At 33.5% G+C, this 24,341-nt stretch overlaps 3 protein-coding genes across 3 annotated transcripts; all 3 read right to left on the reverse strand.

The window, feature by feature from the left end:
* Positions 1–4,687: 4,687 nt before the first annotated feature.
* Positions 4,688–5,594, reverse strand: LOC142622515 (gibberellin-regulated protein 1-like). Its single transcript, XM_075795998.1, has 3 exons — positions 5,414–5,594; positions 5,235–5,277; positions 4,688–5,127 (listed from the first exon to the last, which is right to left on the reverse strand). The coding sequence occupies exons 1-3, from the start codon at positions 5,489–5,491 to the stop codon at positions 4,946–4,948; spliced, it is 303 nt and encodes a 100-aa protein (XP_075652113.1). The 5' UTR covers positions 5,492–5,594; the 3' UTR covers positions 4,688–4,945.
* Positions 5,595–11,328: 5,734 nt separating this feature from the next.
* On the reverse strand, positions 11,329–16,886 carry LOC142622816 (uncharacterized). The gene is made up of 6 exons (XM_075796364.1): positions 16,425–16,886; positions 15,202–15,401; positions 12,945–13,085; positions 12,553–12,633; positions 11,747–11,871; positions 11,329–11,664 (listed from the first exon to the last, which is right to left on the reverse strand). The coding sequence occupies exons 1-6, from the start codon at positions 16,645–16,647 to the stop codon at positions 11,616–11,618; spliced, it is 819 nt and encodes a 272-aa protein (XP_075652479.1). The 5' UTR covers positions 16,648–16,886; the 3' UTR covers positions 11,329–11,615.
* Positions 16,887–19,906: 3,020 nt separating this feature from the next.
* LOC142622205 (putative alkaline/neutral invertase B) lies at positions 19,907–24,341 on the reverse strand. Its single transcript, XM_075795646.1, has 5 exons — positions 24,214–24,341; positions 23,537–24,040; positions 22,602–23,033; positions 20,643–21,201; positions 19,907–20,423 (listed from the first exon to the last, which is right to left on the reverse strand). The coding sequence occupies exons 2-5, from the start codon at positions 23,957–23,959 to the stop codon at positions 20,128–20,130; spliced, it is 1,710 nt and encodes a 569-aa protein (XP_075651761.1). The 5' UTR covers positions 23,960–24,040; positions 24,214–24,341; the 3' UTR covers positions 19,907–20,127.

Raw genomic sequence — 24,341 nt, forward strand, 5'->3', positions numbered from 1 at the left:
GGCAGAATCAGAATGACTGGCAATGTAAGCCAAGCGATAAATGGTAGAGTTGAACTTGATAAACTAAGCTTGTAGAGCTTGTTTAAGGCCATAAAGTGCACGTCAAATGTGACAAACCTTGTTTGATTCAATAGTGAGACTTGGAAGAGGTTGCATATAAATTTCTTCACTTAAATTCCCATTAAGGAAGACATTTTTTACATCCATCAGAAAAATGTCTCATTTACTAGCACAGCAACAGCTAAGAGGGCACGAACAGATGAGATTTGTGCAACCGGAGCAAAGGTCTCTTCATAATCAATCTCATACTCCTATGTAAAACCTTTTACAACAAGACGAGTTTTATATTGTTCAATGGACCCATCAGAGCGAGTCTTAATCTTGTAAATCCACTTACAACCAACCATAGATTTCCTAGGGAGGAGAGTCACCAAATCCCAAGTATAGTATTTAGATAATGCATCAAGTTCCTCTTTCATTGCAATCGGCCATAAAGGGTCAGTGGAGGCCTCACGATAGGTGTGAGGCTTGTGCAGTGCAGCAAGGGCAGTATAACATTGATAGTCAAATAAATATGCAGGAATGGATCTTACCCAAGTTGAGTGACGAAGCGGAATGTCTTGTGCAAGATCTTCAGGCAGAGTAGGAGCAAAAGCAGGGGACCCAAGCTCAAGGTTGGGTGGCTCATCTTCCACCTATTCATTAGAGGGTGATCTAGGAGAGGCATAAAAAATATCTAGTAGTTAGACAAAAAAATCTATAGAAGGATTAGGAGCAACTATAGAAGGAATATGTGGCTCGTCTGGAAAAAGATCTAAGATAGAGAAGGTAGATAGGGAGGCATTGAAATGAGAGAGCTCGACAAAGGAGCGATTTTCCTAAAAGACAATATTGCGGGAGATACGAAGACGATGAGAGACAGGATCATAACACCGATACCCCTTTTGAGTTTTGCCATAGCCAAGAAAATAACAAAGTCTAGACTGAGGCTTAAGTTTGTTATGCTCATGTGGTTGAAGAAGAATGAAACAGGTAGAACCAAAGAAACGAATGTGGTGATAGTCTAGAGGTGACCCAAAAAGGTGCTCATATGGAGTTTGATTTGGATGATAGGATTGGGAATGCTATGAATAACATGAAGAGCAGCTTCGCCCCAAAAAGGAGCAGGAACTTTGGCAGAGAGAATGAGAGCACAAACAGTGTCAAGAATATGATAAAGGTTCGGCTCTACCATTTCGCTAAAGGGTACCTGGACAAGTTAGCTGATGAACAGTGCCATAGGAATGCAAAACAGCTTGGAAAGCATATTAAGTGTATTCAAGAGCATTATCAAATTGAAAATTTTTGATACGTTTGGAAAATTGAGTTTCAATCATTTTTGCAAAATTAGAATATACTTGCAATAATTCAGAACGATGTTTCATATGAAAAATCCAGCTATAGCGGAAATAATCATCAACAAAAACAACAAAAAATCGAGATCCACCAATACTAGAGACAAATGAAAGCCCCCAGAAATTAGAATGAATTAGGACAAAGATATTAGTGGACATTGATTCACTAGTATTGAAAGACAAAGCTGGTTGCTTTCCTAACTAACATGAAATACAATCAAAATTTTCTGTGGACACTGAACCTAACAAACCCCTAGAAACCAAGTGTTGTACTAAAGAGAAAGATGCGTGACCAAGTTGAGCATGCCAAAATGCAAGGCAAGGAATAGAAGAAACTGCGGTAGCTGCAGCAGTAACAAAATTAGGAGCAACAAGTGGAAGATGAAGGTTATCCACGGGAAACATATGTCCAACTCTAGGATCAGTCCCAAGCTCATGTCCCGTCCTCGAACCCTGTACAATACACCCAGAATAATCAAAGGTAATGAGATAACCCAACTCAGCTAATTGTCCTATAGAAAATAACTTGTAAGAAAGGTTAGGAACATTAAAGACCCCAGGAACCGAGAGGTTGGAGTTTGAGATAGAACCTATATTATGACCAAACATTGTGGAATCATTAGCTGTGTGAATATCAAAAGGGTGTGGTGCAGGTTCAAGTTGAGAAAATAAGGAAAGGATGAGAGACGTGTCATGTGGTTGCAACAAGCAGAATCCATAAGCAAAGAGGAAGGGACATACTAGATGAAACTGAGATAGAAGATGAATAAGATACATTACCAACTATACGAATGGTATTAGCGATTATGTTTTAAAGGTCAACTGTGGAAATGATGATAGTGGATCCGGAAGACTTGAAATTTGTGGAGACGGGAGCCATTGGTTGGATACTCTCAGTGTTAGCAATAGTAGCAACAGAAATGAATAAATTTGATTTGTTATGTTGATAGGAAGTCTCAATATTATAGGCAAAACGTTTACAAAAATTGCAAAAACGTTTGTTAGATTGTCGACGACGATTGTTGCAAAAGGAAGAAGACCTACCCTTATTCTTCATTTAGAAGCAAAATATGCAAAAATGAAATCTAAACAAAAAAAAAGGTAAAAAACACCTAAACTGCAAAAAGTCAACTCTAGAAAAAAAAGTCAACGGTCAACCCCTCTAAAAAGTCATTGGTCAACTGCTAGAAGTCAAAGTCAACCTGGAGATGATGCCAGTGGATGATGCCAGCATATGACGCAAGCAAATGATGTCAGAGATGACGCAACTAGAGTTGACATGGCAAAATGATGTTAGCAATAACGTCAGCAGGAGAGTTGAGGCGCTTGAAGGCGCGTGACTTATTGATGTGGCGTGTGGGAGCATGTGAGATTCAACTCAGATGCGTATTGGCGCGTGACCTTTGACACAGATTTCTTGGTCGGCGGCGGTGCGTGTTGACTTCGATGGCTGCTAGACTTCCACGAATGAGTAGATCGACACAAGACGATCACAGTGGTATCTGCAAAAGGTTAATCGAAGCAAGATTCATGGCGGTGATGGAGGGAGTAGTGGTTTTTGTGGTGTGGGACTCCTCAATTACGGCAGTTGTAGGTCTGGAACCTAAGGACAACGACTAAGAGACGTCAGAGGTTCAACGGCGAGTGGCTATAGCAATTGTTATGATGGCGAAAGCAATGTTGAGAATAGACTAAACCAATAGAGACAAGACTGCTAAGAAAAGGTCAGAGCAATGGCTTTGATACCATATTAGAAATACTGAATGAATAGTACTGTATTCTTGTGTTCCTATTTTCTGCTTCTCTCTTCCGCACATACTCAAGCATATTCAACATGGAATATATCATAGCTAATATTTATCATGGTATCAGAGTCATTTTCTTGTAACCATGATTTTCTATCCTTACGATGTGTTTAAGAACAATCTCTGTCTTCCTCAGTATTTCTTCGCTGGGTTCATCTTCTTTAGCTTCCCATTACTGCTGTCAAAACTCTTCGGTATAATTATGTCACCGTTAGAAGCTGCATCAACACTACAAGATCATTGTCTTCCTCAAACCACTATCATAGAGCCAAAATTTATTCAAGAGATCTTCTCACTCTTATCAAATCTCAAGATTTCATCAAGCTCTTCCATCCTAAGTTTGAGAGAGAGAGTGTTAGAGATATATTAGCCCATTAGTATAGGCTCAAGCCTAATTCTACTTTGTGTGTAAGGCAAATCTCCTACTTGTATTAGAAATCTATTAGTTTAGAGTTTAGTCTACTATATAAGAGTGTAGTACAAAACCTATGTTACAATGAATCATAACGTGGGTATATATAGTAGACTAAACTCTAAACTAATAGAATTCTAATACAAGTAGGAGACTTGACTTGCACACAAAGAGTTTAGTTTGCTATATATGCCCATGTTATGGTTCATTGTAATACAGGTTTTGTACTACACTCTTATATAATGAAGATGTAGCCATTAAGAGTTTTCTCCGTAAACGTAGGTCGTAAGGTTGAACTGCGTAAGGCTTATGTTTTTGTGTTCTTATTTTATGCTTCTCTCCTCTGCATATATTCAACATAGGATATACCATAGTTACAATTTATCAAAATTAATAGTAGAACTCACAATAAATATGTTACATAATCCAAGAAAAATTAATAGTTTTACTAATTAAATTCATAGTAAGACTCACCTTAAATGTGTTACGTAAGCCAAAAGTAAATAATAATTTTTGGTAAGCTTATGGCTATCTCTAATCACGGACAAAAATGCATACACCCCAAATAACACGGCAAAATTGGTATGAAAAAATTTATTCTTGTCATGCTTAGGATGATTGGGTGGCCTCATTTGACCCTTTATTATTCTTCAAAATATATCATTTATGTTTCTTCTTTTTTTAAAGAAAAAGAAAACACAATATAAACAGTACAAAAGGCAATGGATCGAGTTGCAAACAGGAAGGGAACCAAATGTTTAGGCTCGGCAACAAGCCAGTTAGCACCACGACCCATAACCTCTCCAAAAAAAAAAGGGAATTCTCTTCCATAAGCCGAACAAAATTCTATATAGAACTGTATTTTTTACGTTCTTATTATTACGCAAGAATATGCTAAATCTAATATCCGAGCTGGCTCACAACTTGACCAATATAACGGCCTCAGCTCTAAATTGTCCGCCATACATTCATATCTTTTTTGTTATTAATTTTATCGGATGTTAAATTACCGGTTAATCAAAAAATTTAGAGTTAAATAACCGGTTAACCAAATTAAGTTAGAGAAAGAGAGAGTGTTGACAATTCAGAAATTAATTTATTAATAACAAATAAGTTAAATAACAACAACGATTGTTACTCAACAAAATTACAAACTTTCTTTTACAGCTTTTTTTTTGCTTTTTACTCTCTTTTACAGCTTTAACATATACCAAGTGATATATGCATCTATTTAGTACACACCTTTATTTTCAAAGACAAACACTCATCCATGTTCTTCTCTTATATATAATACCAACACAACCAAGCAAGGCTGATATACATATATATTATTTTCAAGGGCACTTGAGCCTGCCGCCATGGGTGGTCATGGTGGCGTAGCAGGGGCATACATCACGGTTCCCAGAAGTGCCTGGAGGAACACAGCTGCAACGGGCACAGCAAGTCCCACATGCCCTCTTGCACATTTTCTGCCTAGACGCTAACTGACACCTCGCACTACATGCTGCTCCACAATCTGAAACCAAAAAAAAAAAAAAAAAAACATATATAGGTGAAGAGAATTATTCGATCAAACAGTACCATACACATATTAACATAGTTATGGAAGAAGATAAAAGTCACCTATTTTTTTACTGGGAGAACCTTTTTTTGCATCTGCGTTCACCTGCATCACTCAATTCACAACATATTATCATGTTAGAAAGTGATAAATAGGCTTCCTGTTTTATTTTTGAAAACAATAGGAAGATGAAAGAGACTATATATGTGAGCTCTTAGATGATTGCTAAAATAAAGTTTACCATCTGATCAGCTTCAACAAGATGGATAACGAGAAGAGAAATGAGAACAGAAGCAATTAAAGCCTTTGAGATGGCCATATATGGCTGATGATTTGAAGCAAGAGCCTAGAGCTAGTTGAAATTGAAAACCTGAATATTTTGAGTAGAAGTGAGCTAAGGGTGTTCCTATTTATAGCAAACGTTTGTGACTATTATGTGAGCTAGCTAGGCAATGAAAACGAGAAATAATTAATAATATATAATAAAAAAATGTGGGTGCATGTATAGTAGGACGGGACATCCTTCATTATGACATGTAATTTGTGCGTGGAATTTAAAAAGCATATATAGTGACTAGGCAGATAATATCTGGTAACAAAAAGCATTTTGGAAAACTGGAATCATCTAGAGCAGGCACTTTTGTTTTGTATTACTATTAGTTCTTGGATGGTGTTTTCAATTCCAAGTGGCTCAAGGCAGCTTCACTAGCTCATAGTTTTAACGTACCCTTATTGAGATTGCACTTCTACGACTAACTGTTTTACTTTACAACCATAAAATATCGAAATCTTGAACATAAAACTATGTTTGATTAATGTTTATAAAAAAAAAAACTATGTTTGATTAAATTTGACTCTATCCCATTGGGAAAAGCTATACTATTGCGGAAAAAGCTTTTCTCTCTGGCCATTAAAAAAAAAACATTTTAAGTGTTGAACTGATCACGTTGAAACAATTTGAGAACGCAACTTAGGTACTGCTCAATTAATTAATAAAGTCAACAAATTCACTATTTCTAAAAATAATAATAATAAACAAAATAGAATTATTTTAAAAACTCTAATGAATCTTAATTCTTAAATTCATATTACCATGGACACATTAGTAGTTAAATTCATATTACCATGGACACATCAGTAGTTAAATTCATATTACCATGGACACATTAGTAGTCAGTGGGAGTGGAAGAAAAAAATTTCTAACTCTAATATTAATACGGATAAAAAAAAAATTAATGGTTTGATAGTTACAACATTAGGAAAAAAGGAATTTAAACCATAGTTCTCCAAGTAAATGAAAGCAAACCATGAAATTGAGCTATAAGATTATTGATTAACACCGCTCATATTTAGTTTTTCTACTGAAAAATGTTCATAGTTCAAATCTTATCTCTCCTATATATTGTAACTATAAAATAAAAAATGAAAATAAAGAAAATAAAAAGAAGAAGGTGTTTGAAACAATCAAAAACCAAAAGAAGTTTTAGACTCAAAACTATAAGATCAATTATGAGTTTTAATATTCAATTTTGAAGAACCACCACCTCAATGATTCATTGTGAAAGTCCTTTCTAATAATAAAAAGTGTGACACATAATGAGGATTGATTCTACAACTTTTAAAATTTGGGATTGGGCAATAGCTAGGACTATTGTCCCATACAATCTCACTCACAATATTTAAACTTCTTCAAAAATTTTAACTTTCTTAATCTAATGATTGATATCAGAAGTTAACTTTCTAGCTTTTGATCTAAATCACTGAAAATGTGTTACATTGCGCAATAACGCTCGGTATTATCTTTGGATCTCAATCCCTTTATTTGGATATAGGCTGAGTGACCATGCCAGAAGCCCATTAATAGGCTATACTTTGATAATGAACTCCCATATTTCTGAATGACAACTACCTAATCGGTATCTTATCAAAAAAAAAAACTACCTAATCGGTAATTAATGTCACATAATATGATAAGACCTGAGCTCCTGCCCAACTCTTTCGACTACAACACAGAGACCAATCCGTGGATAATGACTGAATGGTTAGGTTAGGACTGCATTATTGGTGATGTGATGTATTTGACATGGGACGAAAACCATGCTTATTTTCCAACTTATCAATTTACCTCAATCATCCACCACCCTACAGGTATACCGTATACCTACAGAAATCGCAATTCATTTTGCATTATAAATTGATAAATGTTATTAGTATTAATAAAATTATAAAAGGAGTTTCAAGCTTTCAGTTGTAAAATATATTTGGGGCCCTACAACTACGATTATGTTATTTTATTTATTTTAATATTATTTGTATTTTCTTTTAAGGCTAAAGGGGATTTTTTTTTTTTTAAGACTAAAAGGGAATAGTTATAACTTCCTATGAATCATTTAAGTTTGTCCATTTATAATGAATAATGCTAAAATTATAATTATTTTTATAATTTTTGTCATAACTTACTACATAAAAGTACTAAAAGTGTACATGAACTTCTATAAAGTCACCATTCACGTAATAAAAATTGTAAAATTTGTGTTCTTAGTATTTTCCCTTACTAATTTTCCAAACAAATTCAACGTCTGTGAGTCTGTCTATCAGTCTAATTCTTATTTTTGTTTTTTGGTTTATACCACTTAAAAAAAAGGGTGATTCTTTCATGTAACGAGGGAACTAAGCTAGGCGACAGGCCAATTGTCCACACGTGCAGTTAATAAAACATTGAAACAGTGTCGCTTTATGAGAATCAAAAACGTTTGTACAACAAGTGGGGGTCAGTGACTCACAGACTTGTGAGAGAGAGTTCTACTTTCTTCGTAGAAAGCGATTGTGATGTGTTCGTGGAAAATTGGAAACAAAGCCTCACTCATATGTGGCCACTTTAATTAAACAGCTGTACAAAGTTGCACCACAGCTGTATTCATTCATTCATATTCAGCCTCTTTGTCATTCATGAAGCGTATGCCAAATTGTCATCATCATGCTCAAATTAAATTAAGGCCATGCATGTCACAATTAAAATTTTAAAATGAAAAAAAAAAAAGGACATCAATTGTAGATGTTTGATAATGATGGGAGACTATTAATTAAGAATGATCGCTTTAATTAGTTCATGGTATTTATTCAAAAAATAAATAAAACTTTAGTTCATGGTTCTTTTTCTTGCCAAAGGTTATGGCTTTAGAATATTAAACATTTTGTTCTCTTTAATTGGAAAAGGGTGTTGTTTTAAACTTTTAAAAAACATATTCTGTCCTACCAAAAAAGAATTATATTCTGAAGTATGATAGATTCAATTTTCCTTTACCAATATCTATTAAATGATTTGTATAATAGTTTTTTTTTTTTTTTGAGAAGGATAGTTAATAACTTGAAAACATTACTGTAACTTCTACTTACCTCAATTGTGAATAATCGTTAAAAGTTAAGATTTTTATAACGCATCAAATTGTTATAAAAAAAGATATGGACACAATAAATAGCTTTGTTTTTTTAATAAATAAATAAATAAATACATACTAAGTCATTTTTAAGTGTTTGTACACCATTGTAAAAAAGAGTTGGAAATTCCTCTAATTTCAAATAATTATATAAATAACTTTTTTTTTTTTTGAGAAGGCTATATATGAATAACTTAAAAGCAATAAGAAAACGAGACTTTATCATTACTATTATTATTTCTACTTATTATTATGAAATGTAATATTAATCGATTCCTCTGGCCTACCCTACTGAGTACTGACTACTAAACAATAAAGTTGTACAAAAATTTCTTTATATTAAAGGGCAATTAGATGCGCTCATAGGAATCAAGCTAATCAAGCAGTAGGGTGAATTTTTTGATTCAATGGAGGACGTTCCACCAGCAAAATTAAAATATTTAATGAACTTTGGTCCCACATTTGTAATGTAATATATTGTATTTGTACTAGGATAAATGTCTCTCTATTTCTTTTCTTCTTCTTTTTTCCTCCTTACGTAAGAAACCAGATCATGCCAGGAAGACATGACTGATCATTATCTAAAGCTAGTCAAACTTGGACTACCCATTGTAATTTTGTGAAAGTACATAATGAGATAATAAATGAGTCAACCTTGTTAACGGGTAGGTGAGCCGTGCTCAAGTAAGCAGTACTTAGTAAGTTACTAGATGACAATTATCAACCTCATCATACTCAATTCTATGAGTGGAAGCATATAATTGAGCATGAAGACACTTGCAGATGAAGGGGAATCCTTTGCAATTCATTAAAAAAAATTAAAAAGAAAGAAAGATAAGAGGAATCTTTTGCCCTTTTATTCACCTTCTGCAAGATGCAAATGGATGGCAGGAGCCTTAAAGGAGGTTTAGATTTTTACATGTTAGGCATCAAGGCAATAATATTGTATTTCATAACCTTGCAAGATATGTTTAAAATGTCTCAAGTTTTAGTGTAGATGGAAAATGTCCGCCATAATTCATAGATGTAATTTAGATTAATTTAGCCTATTCATATTAATGAAAATTTTCAATATTCCTTCTCAAAAAAAAAAAAAAAAAGATGGCAGGAGCCTTAAGGAGGTTTAGATTTTCACATGATAGGCGCCAAGGCAACAGTGTATTTTATAACCTTGCACAACATACTAAAAATGTCTTCAATTTTAGTGTAGATAGAAGATGTCCCTCCATAATTCATAGATTCAATTTAGATTGATTTAGCCTATTCATCTCAATGAAAATTTTCAATTTTCCTTTCTCAAAAACAAAGAAGAGGAAGTGGAAGCATTATTTGCCCAAATTCAATAACTATATATATATATATATATATATATATATATATATATATATAATTCAATTTGCTTCAATAAATTAAAGATGATGATGAATATAAGATTCATAAATTATAAAAGGAAAAATTTTCTCAAATTCAATTTTATATATATATATAATTCAATTTGCTTCAATAAATTAAAGATGATGATGAATATAAGATTCATAAATTATAAAAGGAACAATTTTCTCAAATTCAATTACTCATTTCATGTTAAATTCTCCTACTCATCAATCACAAAATTTGTGGATGATTCTACGTATGTATTTTATTCGGCTCAAGATTTAATATTATTGTTGTTGTTATTGTAAAAAATACAACATAACAAACAAAAATGGGAAAAACAAAAAACAAAAAATAACTGTACGTACATACGGGTATATCATAAATTTGGTCAAAAATTTAAGGATTAAAAATAAAGGTTATATATATATATATATATATTAAATTATGGTATATCACGAATTTGAATAAAAATTTAAGGACTGAAAAAAAAAGTTATATATGTTAAGTTATTTCTTTTTAGTAGCATACTTATAACACTATCTTAATTGTGTTATAAAAATTCAACTAATTAAGAATTTATTAAATTTTTAGTATACATTTTTCTAAAAATTTAATTGTGCTTTCACGGAAAATATATAACAGGTGAAGGAACCAGAAAATGTTTAATATATTCTTTGATGCATTTACTTAGCCCCTAAAAAAAGTATTTAACGTTTCATGTTATTGTAATTTCAAATGATTTTATTTTTTGTTAATTTTAAATCTAGCATATAAGTTATATATATGGTGATAAGATATAATAATTAAAATTATAGAAAAACCTGAGGGGATGAAAAAATATTCAAGATTGTAATAAAAAAATGAAAATTTTGATATTTAATATAAATAATAAAACACGATGCTAAAATAATAAATTTTAATAATTTAATATTTATATATAATAATACGTCTTAACAAAATAAACAATAATCATACTCTGGATAAAAGTACTGAAGTTCAATTAAATTGAAGTATTTTTGTGCAAGTATAATACAAAAACATTTAATACGCTTGATTATATATAATAAAATAGTGTATTTTTAGAATATATTTGTAATATACATTATAGTATGCATACTTTTTTTTTGATGGGATAGTATGCATACTTAATTAAAAGATACATACGCATGTGTAATATATAGTATAGTACGCGTACTTTACTAACCATGGTTTGCATTTAAATTTGGAGCTAGCAAGTGAGAGATTAAAAAAGGGGATGCAAAAAGATCTCTGAGGTTTGGGTCAGTTGCAAACTAACCCCCCTGCTATCGGTTTTATATTATTGGCCCTTGAAGTTTAAAAATTGTCCAAATTAGTACCACCATCTCAGTTAACTATAATTGACAGATTAGTCATATAATAAAATGTCACAGAGAATTGACATTTTTATGTCAAGTTCATAATCAGAACAAATAACTGAACCAAAAAAAAAGTGAGGATAGCCCACGAAACTTACATCATGTCAAGAAGAAACCATCTAAACCTCCTAACTGCTAAATACTATCAATGACATTACATGGTCAACTTGCCAAGGTTGAATGATTCAACTGAACTATATATTTATATAAAAAAGATTGCAGCATTTCAAGCTTACACCACTCCGGAGGGGAGGCGCAGAACAAGTTGTCCACCAACAAGGCTGCATCCAGAGGAAACCTTTACAGTGTGGTCATTATAAAAGTATAATGCAGGAATTTGCAAAATAAAAGCATGTTACTTACCTTTTGACGTAGTAATAACAAAAATCTGCAAGAATGAACGTCTGGACAATTTCAGAGAGGAGAACCATAGAAGGCCACAAACCATAACCCAAAGTAGTCAGCAAGCGGCCATGAGTATCCAATACCTGTGCGGAAGAAGATGATCATTCCTTCAAAATTTAAAAATGTATTCGTAGTAATTACCAATCAGTGAAGCAAGTATCATATGAGAACTTTTATACAAAAACTCCCCAACAGACAAACACTGAGGGAAATTTGCATGAAGAACCATAGAGGACTTCATTTCAAAAGTAGCCATTATAACAAGGATAAAACTTAGATACAATTCTTTAGATGTTGTACATTAGGTTTCCTAATTAAATTCAAGGATCTGGTTGCATTGACCAATAAAATACAAACAGTGTTGTCTTTTCAAGGATAATTAAAATCAATCCGCCTAGTTGAATTTAGTTGGGGAACCTAATGTACCTAACCTAAGTCTTAATCTTATGATGGTTAACACATTGTGAAAAAAAAAAATTAAAATTAAAAATAAAAATAAAAAACAAAAACAAAAATCTTCTGTCATTCAGCCAATTAATTATGTAGGGTGGTTAACACAATTTGAAATAGACAAGTAAATTGTAGGCTAACCTCTCCAGTTCTTTACTATTTGAGCAGGAAAGTATCAGAAATAGTAACTCCCACAATGTGTAATATCAATAGCTTTCAGAAAAATTGAGCTACTACTTAATTACCAGAACACAAAGAATCAAATAATATCTTATATATGGAATCTATAGCAGTTTTAAGCTTCATTATCGAACCTGGAGAATCCAATGCGCACAACTCAAGAACCTTGCAACTCCCAGTGCAAATACATAATGTGCTGTGAATGGTTCAACAATCTGAGAATTGGAAAAAATGAAGATGAGAAGCAAAGTTATATAAAGATTATTACTTATCAACAAAACAAAGTTACTTCCTGTGTACTTGTTGATTCTATTTTACTAAATATTATTACTTATCAAAAAACAAAATTATAAAAAGGTTTTTACGAAATTTATTGTTATTGTCATTATTTTTTTCCAAAAAAGCAAGCTTAAAGTGCCATGGATGACACACCATCAGAATGGAAAAACAAATAGTCTTGAATCTATCTAGTTACTTAAAAATAAATAAACACTAATAGGGCATGCCTGTGTTACTTTAAACATACCTTTGTGTTCTGCATTACCCTCAGTTGGGGTAGCACTGAAACAGCTTCAAGATAAACACAGAATGCCCATAAAATCCTATTGATGATATGATGCTGCGTTGTGGGATGAATTAATAATGATAGCACAGCACAAGGTAGCAACTGCATAAAGGAAAAACACAACATAGATCAAATTAAGAAAATACCAGAAGGGAAATATCAAATATAAGTTGAATAATCATAATAAATTAGTGCAGTGACCATTACTATTTGGTAGCCAAAAAAAAAATCATTAAGTCATACAAGATATTCAACTTTAATGACCTCATCAATCAGCAAAATTTATTTATTTTTTGATAAGTTACCAATCCATAAAATTTATGGAGGAAACAATACTAAAGAAACATCAATAGAAAAGCATATAAAACAATTGATCAGATTTTGAAGCTTTGAACTGTTTTCTCAATTTCTCACCCTAAACACTATACAATGAAAAATTTAACCATTTTGAATTATCAAGATAGAATAAAACATCTACAAATAAAGTTCATACATAGGGCACAAGACTCTCCGCTTACATGGGATCTGGGAGAGGTGATTAGTAGACTTACCCCCAAGTTTTGAAGAGGTTAAAAAGGAAAGCCAGACTTCTACATAGACATGGAATGGGTCAATTCAGGTCGGGTTTGGGTTTGACCCACTTGCATTCGGGTTAATATTACCTGGATTTAAATGGATCACTATTTTTTAGACCAGTGACAAGCCTACACAGGTTTGAGTTGATCTACGGGTCCTCTCTTTCTTTTTTCCCTAAATATTAAAAGTCAATTATAATCAATTCATGATTAATAACATGTAAATGACAAAACATCAAATATCCCAATTAGTGGATTGTCTTTTACAAGATTAGTACAACTTAGGACAACTCAAATCATATAATTTAAACAAAATACAACCAAAATGAGAAGAAGGTCTTGAATATTTACAAAAAATAGTTGTGAAATGTGAATAATATTGTGAATCGATTTGTATCGTATATTATATCATACCATGTATCATAAAATACATGAACACTATAAAATTTACAAATAAAAAATTATAAAATATATTAAGTATATTTGTTGCAAAATTAGTACATATTCAATTAATAATTTATGTTATCATCACTTATGTAATAATTTTTTTAACAAATTTAATATAAAAAAATGTCAATTAGAAATGTACTTATGATATCTACAATCAAATTGTCACACTAAACAATTATCTTTGGGTCATATGATAAAAAAAACCCTGAAAATAAAAAGAAAAGGAGAGGAGATAATCAAATAAAAGGATGAAAAGAAAAAAAAAAAAAAAGATCATTTATGATTCTCTTAAAAAAAACAATTAAAAAGTTATATTTTCAGCTGTTGGGCTCAACAAGATCTAGCCCAATCTCATAAATTTTACATTGGCCCAAAATGAATTCACACGTCTATGAATTGAATGATACCCAAAGAGTGATTCAATACAATCCATATTACACATGTATCATACAATATATGAGCACCCCTAATACAATACACATCTTTTGCTCCCAATTCAATATGTATTGTATGATTTTGTTAGTAACAACCAAGCACAAAATACAATTTTCTTTATGGTCTATCACAAGATTAATACAATTTACAACCACTTAATTCAAATAAATTCAACAAATTACAACCATAAATGTGAAAATGATCTTAAATATTCATACACACACAAAGAAGCTTTTGCCAAACGTTTTCCGATAAGTTTAGGACAAATTTGCGTTTTAACAAGTCAGGCCATTCATCATTGGGTTAAACATGGGTAAAATAAAATAATTGTACCCATACCCCTTTTTTTTCTCTTCAGGTTTTGGAGGGTTGACAGATTTGGGTCCAATTTTGGCAAGTCTACGTATCCTCATAGGCCTCAACCAACCTCTAATTTATTTAAGGTTTGAGGTGATTCTTAATGAGCCAGTTAGGTCATAGAACTTAAAAGAGAAATAAATTATTTAAAAAGCTAAAAAGAAAGTTTCTTGACAGCTCAACATGTCATAAATGAATAAGCAAGAGCGTAATGAAATAGCAATGGAAGACGGCACTTTACAAACTAGAAAAATCAAGTTTAATTTGTTCATAAATAAAATAATTTACACCGGTTCTGGAATAATTGTGTGTTTTTTTTTTTGACAAACAAATGGACAATTGAAATGTGAGCATACAAAAATATAGGCTATCTATGTGCCGTGAAATGATTGAGGACTCACCACATAGTAAGATTTGAAGTTGTCTTTATCATCCATGTAACTAGACTTCAATGTAAAACGAATCATATAGATAACCCAGAGGGTTGTCACCAATGTTGCAGAATCAAGTAGTGTGTGTATATCAAATTCCATGACAAAACTGCAATAGAGTCTAACAGCCAGAAATATAGCTGTTAGTTCCTGTGATTTGAGTGAAAGCCCTGCAGAAAATTGACAATAATGAAGCCAAAAAGGCATTAAAACAAAAGAAGGCATAATCTTAACAAGATATATCACAATCTCCAAGCTAGAAACTGATGTCAAAGCAAAATAGCAAAATAAAGAAGAAAAACTTTTAAAATATTTGTCATTGATAAACCAAATTGTTACTTTTCATTTGAAATGAATCTTTCTCAAAAAAAGGTCCACAAAGGCTATCAATAATAAAATACCAATTGAGAATGACATGAAATTAGTACTACTGATAACTATGCTCTGACTGACAACAATTTCATTACCAATACCAAAAGAATTTCTATGTTAAAAGATAGCAGAAATCAATAGCGGCCATATAATTTTAGAATGCAGCTAAACCAATTGACATTACCAGTGACCAGTAACAAGTGGCTCGGTCATGCAAGGAAGCACAAACACTTTAGATGGTAATACTACTCGTTACACTAATCCAGAAATCTCCCTAATGGTTGAACCAACCAGGGGTGCATATTTCAAGGCCTTTTTCTTTTTTAATAAATTTTACAATTCGATAGTTACAACAATATAGGAGGGGCATTCTAATATTTTAACATTTCGAACATGGACGTCTTCGTTGGAAATACCAATAGTTACGAATTGAGCTACAAGGATATTAACCAAATTCACCTTTCTAAGAGTTTTATCAGATTCAAATATTTTCAATAAGTCTCCAATCAAAGCTAGACTTCCTTCTAGTTAATGAATGATGGTTCTGAAATCCATAATTAAACCAATGCAATAAACCATATTCTAATTTAGAGTATAATATTATATTCCCCTTTTGTCAGTGCCAAACATATAATAGTACTAACTTTCAAAACCATATTTCATTACCTTGGCAATCACGAAAATTTAAACCAAACCATGGAATTCCGACAGAAAAATCAAGCGAATAAAACGAGAAATTGCAAAAATAAAAAAATAAAATAAAATTTTTAAAAAAAAAGTCTAAAAAGAGATTCGAGGTTTTAGTTTTTGTTGTTGGTTACCAGCACATGTCTTCTCCTTGGTAAGCTTGAAAATGAGGACGGAGATTCCAAGAGCGTGAACAGCCTCGGCGGCAACAAAAAGGTTGTCGTGATCGTGAACGACCAGTCGCAGGAACACAAGCGCCGCAATGCCCGAAACCACCGCCAGAAACGCCTTCACCTTCGGCGGTTGCCTCCGTACCCACATCGCCACCGCGTGGATCGGTGTCTTCGCTCCCTTCATTGCCTCTCTCTCTCTCTCTCTAGCTCTGATGCCGTGGTTTGGTATTTTTACTATTTTAAGAAACTCTGATTTCTCTCTCGCTCGCTCGCTCTCTCTGACTCCCTTCGTGTACGTTGGATTATTAGTTATTTGATGCGTGTAGGAACCGTGAACAAAGTAGCGTGTTTGGTTTTTAGTTTTAGTTTTAGTTTTGGGTTCAAATCTCGGAGGATTTGTTGAGTTTGGGACACGTGTGGAGGAGCGGGATTTGGTTATAGTTTTAGTTAGGGGTTGGGTATTGGGTGTTCAACTACTTCTAAGTTGTAGTGCCCAGCCCACTAAACACATGTAGTAGTCTGATTTTTTAATGTATGAAAGCAAGCAGCTCATGGACACGCCTCTAAAAGTGGACTTTACTGCTGCCACAACAGGACAGATGCACCGTCAGTCAGTGAGTTTTTTGGGATCAATATCGGAATGGAATATCCAATGTTCATTCATTTTTAACGATTTTGAATTTTAAAAGGTACAAACAATGTCCCATTATTTAGATATTTGGTCCAAGCGGGAGGAGGCGTTCCCACAAAAAAAAACTTGGGACCGTAATGCTCCGGATTCTCACAAAGGATACGGGCCTTCTAGTGGGATTCATATATGGAACCCACTTTTTTTTTTTTTTTTGAGAGCTAAGAGCATAATTTACATCTGTGGTGATAAAAATCTATATATATTTTTAGCACCACCAATCACAAAGTAAAGCTACAATGGTGGGGTTATAGTCAAAAAAATTTAGCTTCTCAGCTACGGAGCACAGCCAAAGATAATCGTGCACTATAACTCAAAGTTATAAAAAATATATATATATATATATATATATATATTATGTTATATTCACACTGATGGTTAGAATATTTTAGTTTTTTTTTTTGTTCTTTCACCTCCTTTCCCATTTCTACTCGTTGCTCCTCTCTCCCCTCAGTCTCCACTCTTCATTTTTTCCTATTGCGAGCTCCAATTCCTCCACTCGTCGCCAACCCAAGCCCTTGCCTAGCGTCGACCGAAGCCCCTACCCAGCACCGACTGATCTCTTCGTTCTCCGCCCCTCTCTCTCTCTCTTCTATCTCATTTTTCCTTTGCTCTATCTCTTAATCTTTCTCTGTCTCACACACCAAGACCCATGATTGCCAGTGCTGGGTTTTGATTTTGTCGCCGTGATTGACAAAATAGCGTTGTCGCCATGACTGGGTTTTATTGATGGGTTCTGTTGATGGATTTTATGTTAATGGGTTCTATTTTTATTTTGACGAATGAGTTTTGATTTTGTTGATGGTTGATGAATAGGGTTTGTTGATGGTTGATGAATAAGTTTTGCTAATGGTTGAGTGGGTTTTGCTGATGGTTAAATTTTGTTGATTCATGGGTCATGCTATGGTGGGTCATCGGTTTGTGCCCTGGGGTTCATGGGTCATGCTGTGGTGGATCTCACCTGGCTTTTTCTTTTGTGGCTGTGTGTTGATTTTCTTGGCTAAGTTGGCTTAGGTTACCGTGGGTTTTATTTTTGTGGTTGTTGATTGATTTTTTTGGGCAGTTATGGGCTGATTTTGGTGGTTCTAGTTGTAGGCTATATGAAGTGGTGGTTGACTGATGGTGGTTGACTAATGGTGGTGGTGGGTTGTGTGAAGTGGTGGTTGACTAGTGGTGGCGGATGTGAGAGTTGTTTATTGAAATAAATATATTATTTTATTGTGTTTTTTATATTATTTTAATGTGTTAAAAGTTAAAATAAAACCACTGATATTAGATGTGTTTGTAAAGTGAAAAGGTAAAATAGATAAAGAAATTTTTTGTAGTGCCAAATAGCTAAAATTATAGTTTTACCAATGTGAATGTTTTAACTCCGAAATTACCTAAAAATTACCTAGATTTAAATAGCAATAGAATCATTTATAATCAATATTAATAAAAAGTCACATCTCATTTATAAATTGCAATATGGTGTCATTGAGGTTGTTAAGGTACATTTGTAAACCGACAGGTGAGTCAAATGAGATAGGAAACTCTCAAGTGCGGTTCGAAGGCGTTATTGTTGGTATTACAAGTCTTCAAAAAATGAACCCTCTAAAACGGCTCAACTTAAATTTAAAAAAAAAAGGAAAAGAAGATGAAGTTCAAAAAAAGCTAAACATTTAAAAAAAAATTAAATGTGGCTTCTAAATGAGATTCTAAATTGTCATTTAATAACCTATTATTGAAGGTGGAACAACTAAGTATGTTTGGTAACTTTTTTTTTTTTCTTTATTTTCTGTTTTTAAAAACAATTTTTTATTATTTTTTAATTTCAACTAATCCAACATGTTTTTTATTTAAAAAATATAAGAAAATTATTTTTTCTTTATATTCTCAAAAATAAGTTTTTGAAAATAGAAAACAAAAACTGTTACCAAATATAACCTAAATTTTTAAGTTGCTACTACAAGTCTCTATAGAATTTTAGAACCCATGTCTTTATTTTCCATTTTAAGATTGATGTAAGAAGAAGAAGTTTAAGTTGTGTATTTGCCAAGAATGGGTTTACCTAAATAATACCTTTATTTTCTAATTTATTATTCAGTGGGTGGAGTCAGGAGTGGTGGGTGTATTGGTGCGGCAACTATAAATGCAATTGTAGCCACCAAATAAATTTGTTGGATCAGTGACCAACTACTTGATTTTCGTTTCTTAATTGAAGCCAGTAGTTTGTTCCATGTATCACAATCTGTGCACCGTTATCATTAATTTCAAGGTAAAGAACCTATACCAATAGTGGTGCCATTAAGAAAAAGGTTACGAGTAATCCATAATAAAGTCAATAAATCCTTCTTCTAAAAAAAAAAAAAGTCAATAAATCCTGAATAAGAATATCATTAGGCAGATGACAAACATGTAAAACAAAAATAAAATGATTTTTTTTTTTATCAAGTATAAGATAATTTATTCCTCAAAAAAAAAAAAGTACAAGATAATTTATTGAACAGATAAAATGAGTGAACTAGGAGAACCTACCGTCATCATCTATAAAAGCCCAAAATGGGATAAAGTTGATGGGTTGAAGTCTCCAAATTATACAAAAGAGGCCCAACGAGCAATTTTATGGGCAAGACCCCGAGACCATTAATAAGAGACCCTGGCGAAAAGAGAAGGATACATTTATAAAAAATAAAAAAAAACGACAACAAAGCTCCAAAAAGCATAAACTAGAAGCTGCATTAAGAGTCCAAGACCCCATTGCAATCTGGTTTTATTGAATTATACACATCTTCATATTTGTCCAGGTCAAGAATAAAGGAAAGGAGATGCAAAAAAACACATCGACTTTCCTCTCGAACAGCAATATGAAAAAATAGTATAACATTCTACTGAGAGAACAAATACAACAATTTTTTATCAACCTTCAAAAGGTTATGAATTCAATTGCCCCATTTGACATATCTAAGGCATTGCTTAAACGTAGACAAGGAAGAATCAAGAGGTCCATGAGGCAGATCTTTTTATAACTTGGTTCTTCTGCTTGTCTTCCTCAAGTGATATCATTCCCAAATGAGAAGGATCTTCAAGCATCATCTTAGCCACCAAGTACCCTGCAATAGACCAAGTTTGGAACTTTCGAGACTGCTTTCCGACATATCTCCCAAGCTTTCCATCATAATATTCCGGCCAGTGGTCTTTGGCCAATCGGCTTTCAGCTAGTTCAATGGCACGTCTTGCAATTTGGGGTCGTCCAGTCTTGATACAAGCAGCCGTGAGTAGCCATAAAAGTACTGCACCAAAAACATTCACATAAATTATATCTCTTGGTAGATTCTACATGAAAACAAAATTGCTCATGTATTGAAGACTATATGTAGAACACTAGTTGTTGGAATTCACATTAGCTTAAGCTGTATTTCAAAACATGTAAAAAGTCCAATAGCTATTTGGAAACTTTCTCAAGCACGCATGAATGTGTAACGTTCTGTCTAGATGTTAAGAAAGCTCACCTGGCCAAGAGCCCCCATTGTGGTAACTCCACCTAGTGTTTTTTGGATCACAGCCAGTTACAATTCGCCACTGATGGCTTTCCATGGCAGGATAACAAATTTTCAGTGGCATTTCTCCCACCAACTCATCCCAACGTGCTTCGACGAGATCCATTATAGCTGCAGATTGCTCAGGGGTCGCCAAAGATGATAAAATTGCCACACAGTTACCCAAACAAAACCAACGGAAATCCATTCTTGCAGGACTCACATTACCAATAAAGTAACCCCCACGAGTTGGCATGAAATCGAACACCCAATCTGGAAGAGAATCAGGCATAACATTGAACTTGTTAACTGCAGTGTGAGAGTACTCCTCAGTTTTATAACGATATATGTCGTTGAGCTGCTTTGAGTCCAGCCAAAAGTAACTCCGCATGTGAAAGCTTAGAGCATGGAGGCGGTTAACTATTTGGTCCACAAGTTCCTTTCCATCATCATCTTGCTTAAGTAGAAGCAAAGCACACCTTAAAGCCATGAAGAACAGTGCTTGAATTTCAATAGGATACCCGTATACTCCCTGAATGATCAAAAAAAAAAAAATAACAATCAAACTATAACAAAGAATACAATCTTAGGAAAAGACAAATGTGGAAACACGTATACCCCATGGGAATCCTCCCTGTAATAACCTGATACATGAAAGATAGGGGGACTGCATACATCCGAGGGAATAATCAGATACTCGAAGAGGTCTAAACACCAATGTTTGTCAAAAAAAAAAAAAAGTTGTCCTGCTGCAGTATTAGGCTATGACTAATGCAGATATTTTTGTCAAAGAGCCATAACGTAAAGTAGTCTTACAGACTTACAGTCAGTCCATAGGCACAGGTAGTTAAGCCAAAACATGGTTTAAGCAGAGAGTTGGCCACAACATGAATTGCTGACCTTTGAAAGTCAATCATGTGATTAATACCAAATGCAAGAAATAACTAAGTCAAGTTCAGAATATTAAGCACTGATCGAAGGCAGGAAAACTTCTGTAATATAATGCATACAAAACCGTGAGGAGATTTTTTTTCTTCATTTTATGAATGAGGAAAAATTATTCAAAGATGTTAAATTACCAATTGTGAATTTAATCACTTCACCATAAATTTAAGACTCTTCCTCACTTGTGAGCCTAAACTTCCTCTTAATAAGTGGGGGCCTAACAAGTGAGAATTTAACATTTTAAATGGGAGGTAGAGTAAAATCAGAGATTGGTTGATCCTGCCAGTAGTCATATGCTTGTCTCAAAGATTAAGTCATGCATGTGTAAGTATAAACTAATTCAAACTGTGAAACTGCAAATGGCTCATTAAATCAGTTATAGTTTATTTGATGGTACCTACTACTCGGATAACCATAGTAATTCTAGAGCTAATACGTGCAACAAACCCCGACTTCTGGTAGGGATGCATTTATTAAATAAATGGCTGACACGGGCTCTGCTCTGCTGATTCATGATAACATGGTATCAGAGCAGGAGATCCTGAGTTCGATCTCTGACTTTACTCTACCTCCCATTTAAAATGTTGAATTCCCACTTGTTGGGCCCCCACTTATTAATGGGAAACTTATTAAGGGGATGTTTAGGCTCACAAGTGAGAGGGTGTTAGATTTATGGTTAAGTGATTAAATTCACAATTTCTTAACAGTTTAAACTTTTGGGACAATCGGTAATTTAACAAAAGGGAAACCTATACAATTCAATACAAACAAACCAAGCAACTATGCTACATACACCAAACATATTAGAGTAATTGCTAAATAATTAAATAAACTTTTTCTTAACAACTTAAACTTTTGAGAGAATTGGTAATTTAGATTAAAGAGGTTGAAGCAGTTCATGTAAACTATAATCATTTGATAACCTGATAAAGGCTATTTTAAAGGTCAATTGTTGGCCATATCACAAATCAAGAGAAGACAACTAACCATTCGGCGGTCAATCATACTGCATCCATCAGCACACAGCAGGGTTGGGAATGTGTCAAAGCCTTCTGAGATACACAAACTCAAAATAAGTCTCATACCCTTTTGGCATTCAGGCAATTCTGCCAAGGAAGAGTCCCCTGTATGTTTTGTATATGCACGGAGTAGTATAATCCACCAAAATCCAGAATCTACGGGAGCTACTCTTCCTATTGCACTCTCACCAAAGTCTGCAACCAAAGTCTCATTGTTTCTTACAGGGTCATGGAGCACCTTAAAACTTGCAGGCATAACTCCTTCTCCTAATTTGAACTTGTCTATTTTCTTCTCCCCTGATTGCAGGCGAAGAGTTTTCAAAAGAAAATTTTTGACAATTTCATATTCCCCATTCATCAAAAAAGCCAGGGCACTTGGGACAAAATCTCTAACAAAGACCTGCCAAGTAGCGGTAGTTAAACTATTTTCAGTGCTTAAAATGAAGGTAGTGCAAAGTACTTTTGCAAGGGAATTGTACAGTGTTAAAAAAAGGAATGGAAAATGAGCTAGAATTAGTAACTGGAACTGGTTCTTAATGGATCAAACAACTTCGCTTTCTAACAAATACCATAAGAAAGCTGGTGATGCATAAAGAAACCACTTTCTGCCTAATTGGTCAGGTGATACTTCATAACTCGTTATATACACCAGCTGAACCAAATCATTACCCTATCTAATGATTACAACCTTTTAAGTTTCAACACAATTTATTACATGATAACACAGTAAAAACTTTTTTCCTGTCACTTATGCTTATAAAAGTGTACAAGTGTGTGGACCAATAGAATTATTTGTGTTTATACTTTATATGAAGATTGATAATTGTTCAGGTAACTGGAATCACCAAGCTTATGACTAGGATGACACAAACAGACTCGCACAAATAATGAAGAGTTGTTCACCTGATCATAATTAACTTTTTCGACAGAATGGTCGACTGCAGCAATAGTCCCAACAGGCTGCCCGCGGAAATGAACCATAGAACGCCTCAAAGCTTCCCATGCATCAGCTACCATGGCATGCGACTCAAAGTAACCATTTGCTCTCGGTGAGTTGAAAACAGACCTTCTAGACGGAGAATATATAGACTCGAGATGTTCCACATGAACTAAATACTCGGGATCTTTGAAAAATTGACGAGGCGATATACAATTTGATAGTTCACTCATTGACCTTTCATCAAATGATCTATTCCTTTCTATATTAATCGTTCTTGGTCTGTCCAATGGCTTCAGAATATCTTCAATTTCAAATATAGAGCCTGAATACTCAACACTTTTCTTACTTCCATTTTGGGACATATTATCCGTGAAATTCATTGCCATTCTTGAAATCTCGACAACAACAATATAAGGGTCAGAAAGTCTGCTTTACAAGAAGTAAAACAGTCACACTTTGAAGCAAACCTACAAGCAGTGAAAGATTGTTATATTATATGCAAGAACAAGCATATTGCAATTCACCAATAACTAATAAACAACGAGATTAACATTGCCAAACAAGGAAATTGTTAATCTAGTTCATGCAATCAAATTCCTTATACACACAACATTAAAGATTAACATGATAGAAGATATACCATATAAGCTTATATGTAATTCTTATTAGAACCAGACCAATATGAGCTAAAATGCCAATGAAGAAAAACCCAACACACGAAGAACAGAGACACCTTGGAAGAGCCGACCATGAGCGGAAAGAATCACG

The sequence above is a fragment of the Castanea sativa genome, chromosome 1 (assembly GCF_040712315.1).
Source record: "Castanea sativa cultivar Marrone di Chiusa Pesio chromosome 1, ASM4071231v1".
Taxonomy (NCBI): domain Eukaryota; kingdom Viridiplantae; phylum Streptophyta; class Magnoliopsida; order Fagales; family Fagaceae; genus Castanea; species Castanea sativa.

Coding starts and splice junctions, on each gene's coding strand:
- LOC142622515 (XM_075795998.1), bottom strand. CDS start 5,491: ATGGCCATCTCAAAGGCTTTAATTGCTTCTGTTCTCATTTCTCTTCTC. Junction 5,278..5,413: donor TTGTTGAAGCTGATCAGATG/GTAAACTTTATT, acceptor TGAGTGATGCAG/GTGAACGCAGATGCAAAAAA. Junction 5,128..5,234: donor TTCTCCCAGTAAAAAAATAG/GTGACTTTTATC, acceptor TTTTGGTTTCAG/ATTGTGGAGCAGCATGTAGT.
- LOC142622816 (XM_075796364.1), bottom strand. CDS start 16,647: ATGAAGGGAGCGAAGACACCGATCCACGCGGTGGCGATGTGGGTACGG. Junction 15,402..16,424: donor CAAGGAGAAGACATGTGCTG/GTAACCAACAAC, acceptor AATTTTCTGCAG/GGCTTTCACTCAAATCACAG. Junction 11,665..11,746: donor TGTTATTACTACGTCAAAAG/GTAAGTAACATG, acceptor CTCTGGATGCAG/CCTTGTTGGTGGACAACTTG.
- LOC142622205 (XM_075795646.1), bottom strand. CDS start 23,959: ATGGCAATGAATTTCACGGATAATATGTCCCAAAATGGAAGTAAGAAA. Junction 21,202..22,601: donor GTATGATTGACCGCCGAATG/GTTAGTTGTCTT, acceptor TTGATCATTCAG/GGAGTATACGGGTATCCTAT. Junction 20,424..20,642: donor CAATGGGGGCTCTTGGCCAG/GTGAGCTTTCTT, acceptor TTTTTGGTGCAG/TACTTTTATGGCTACTCACG.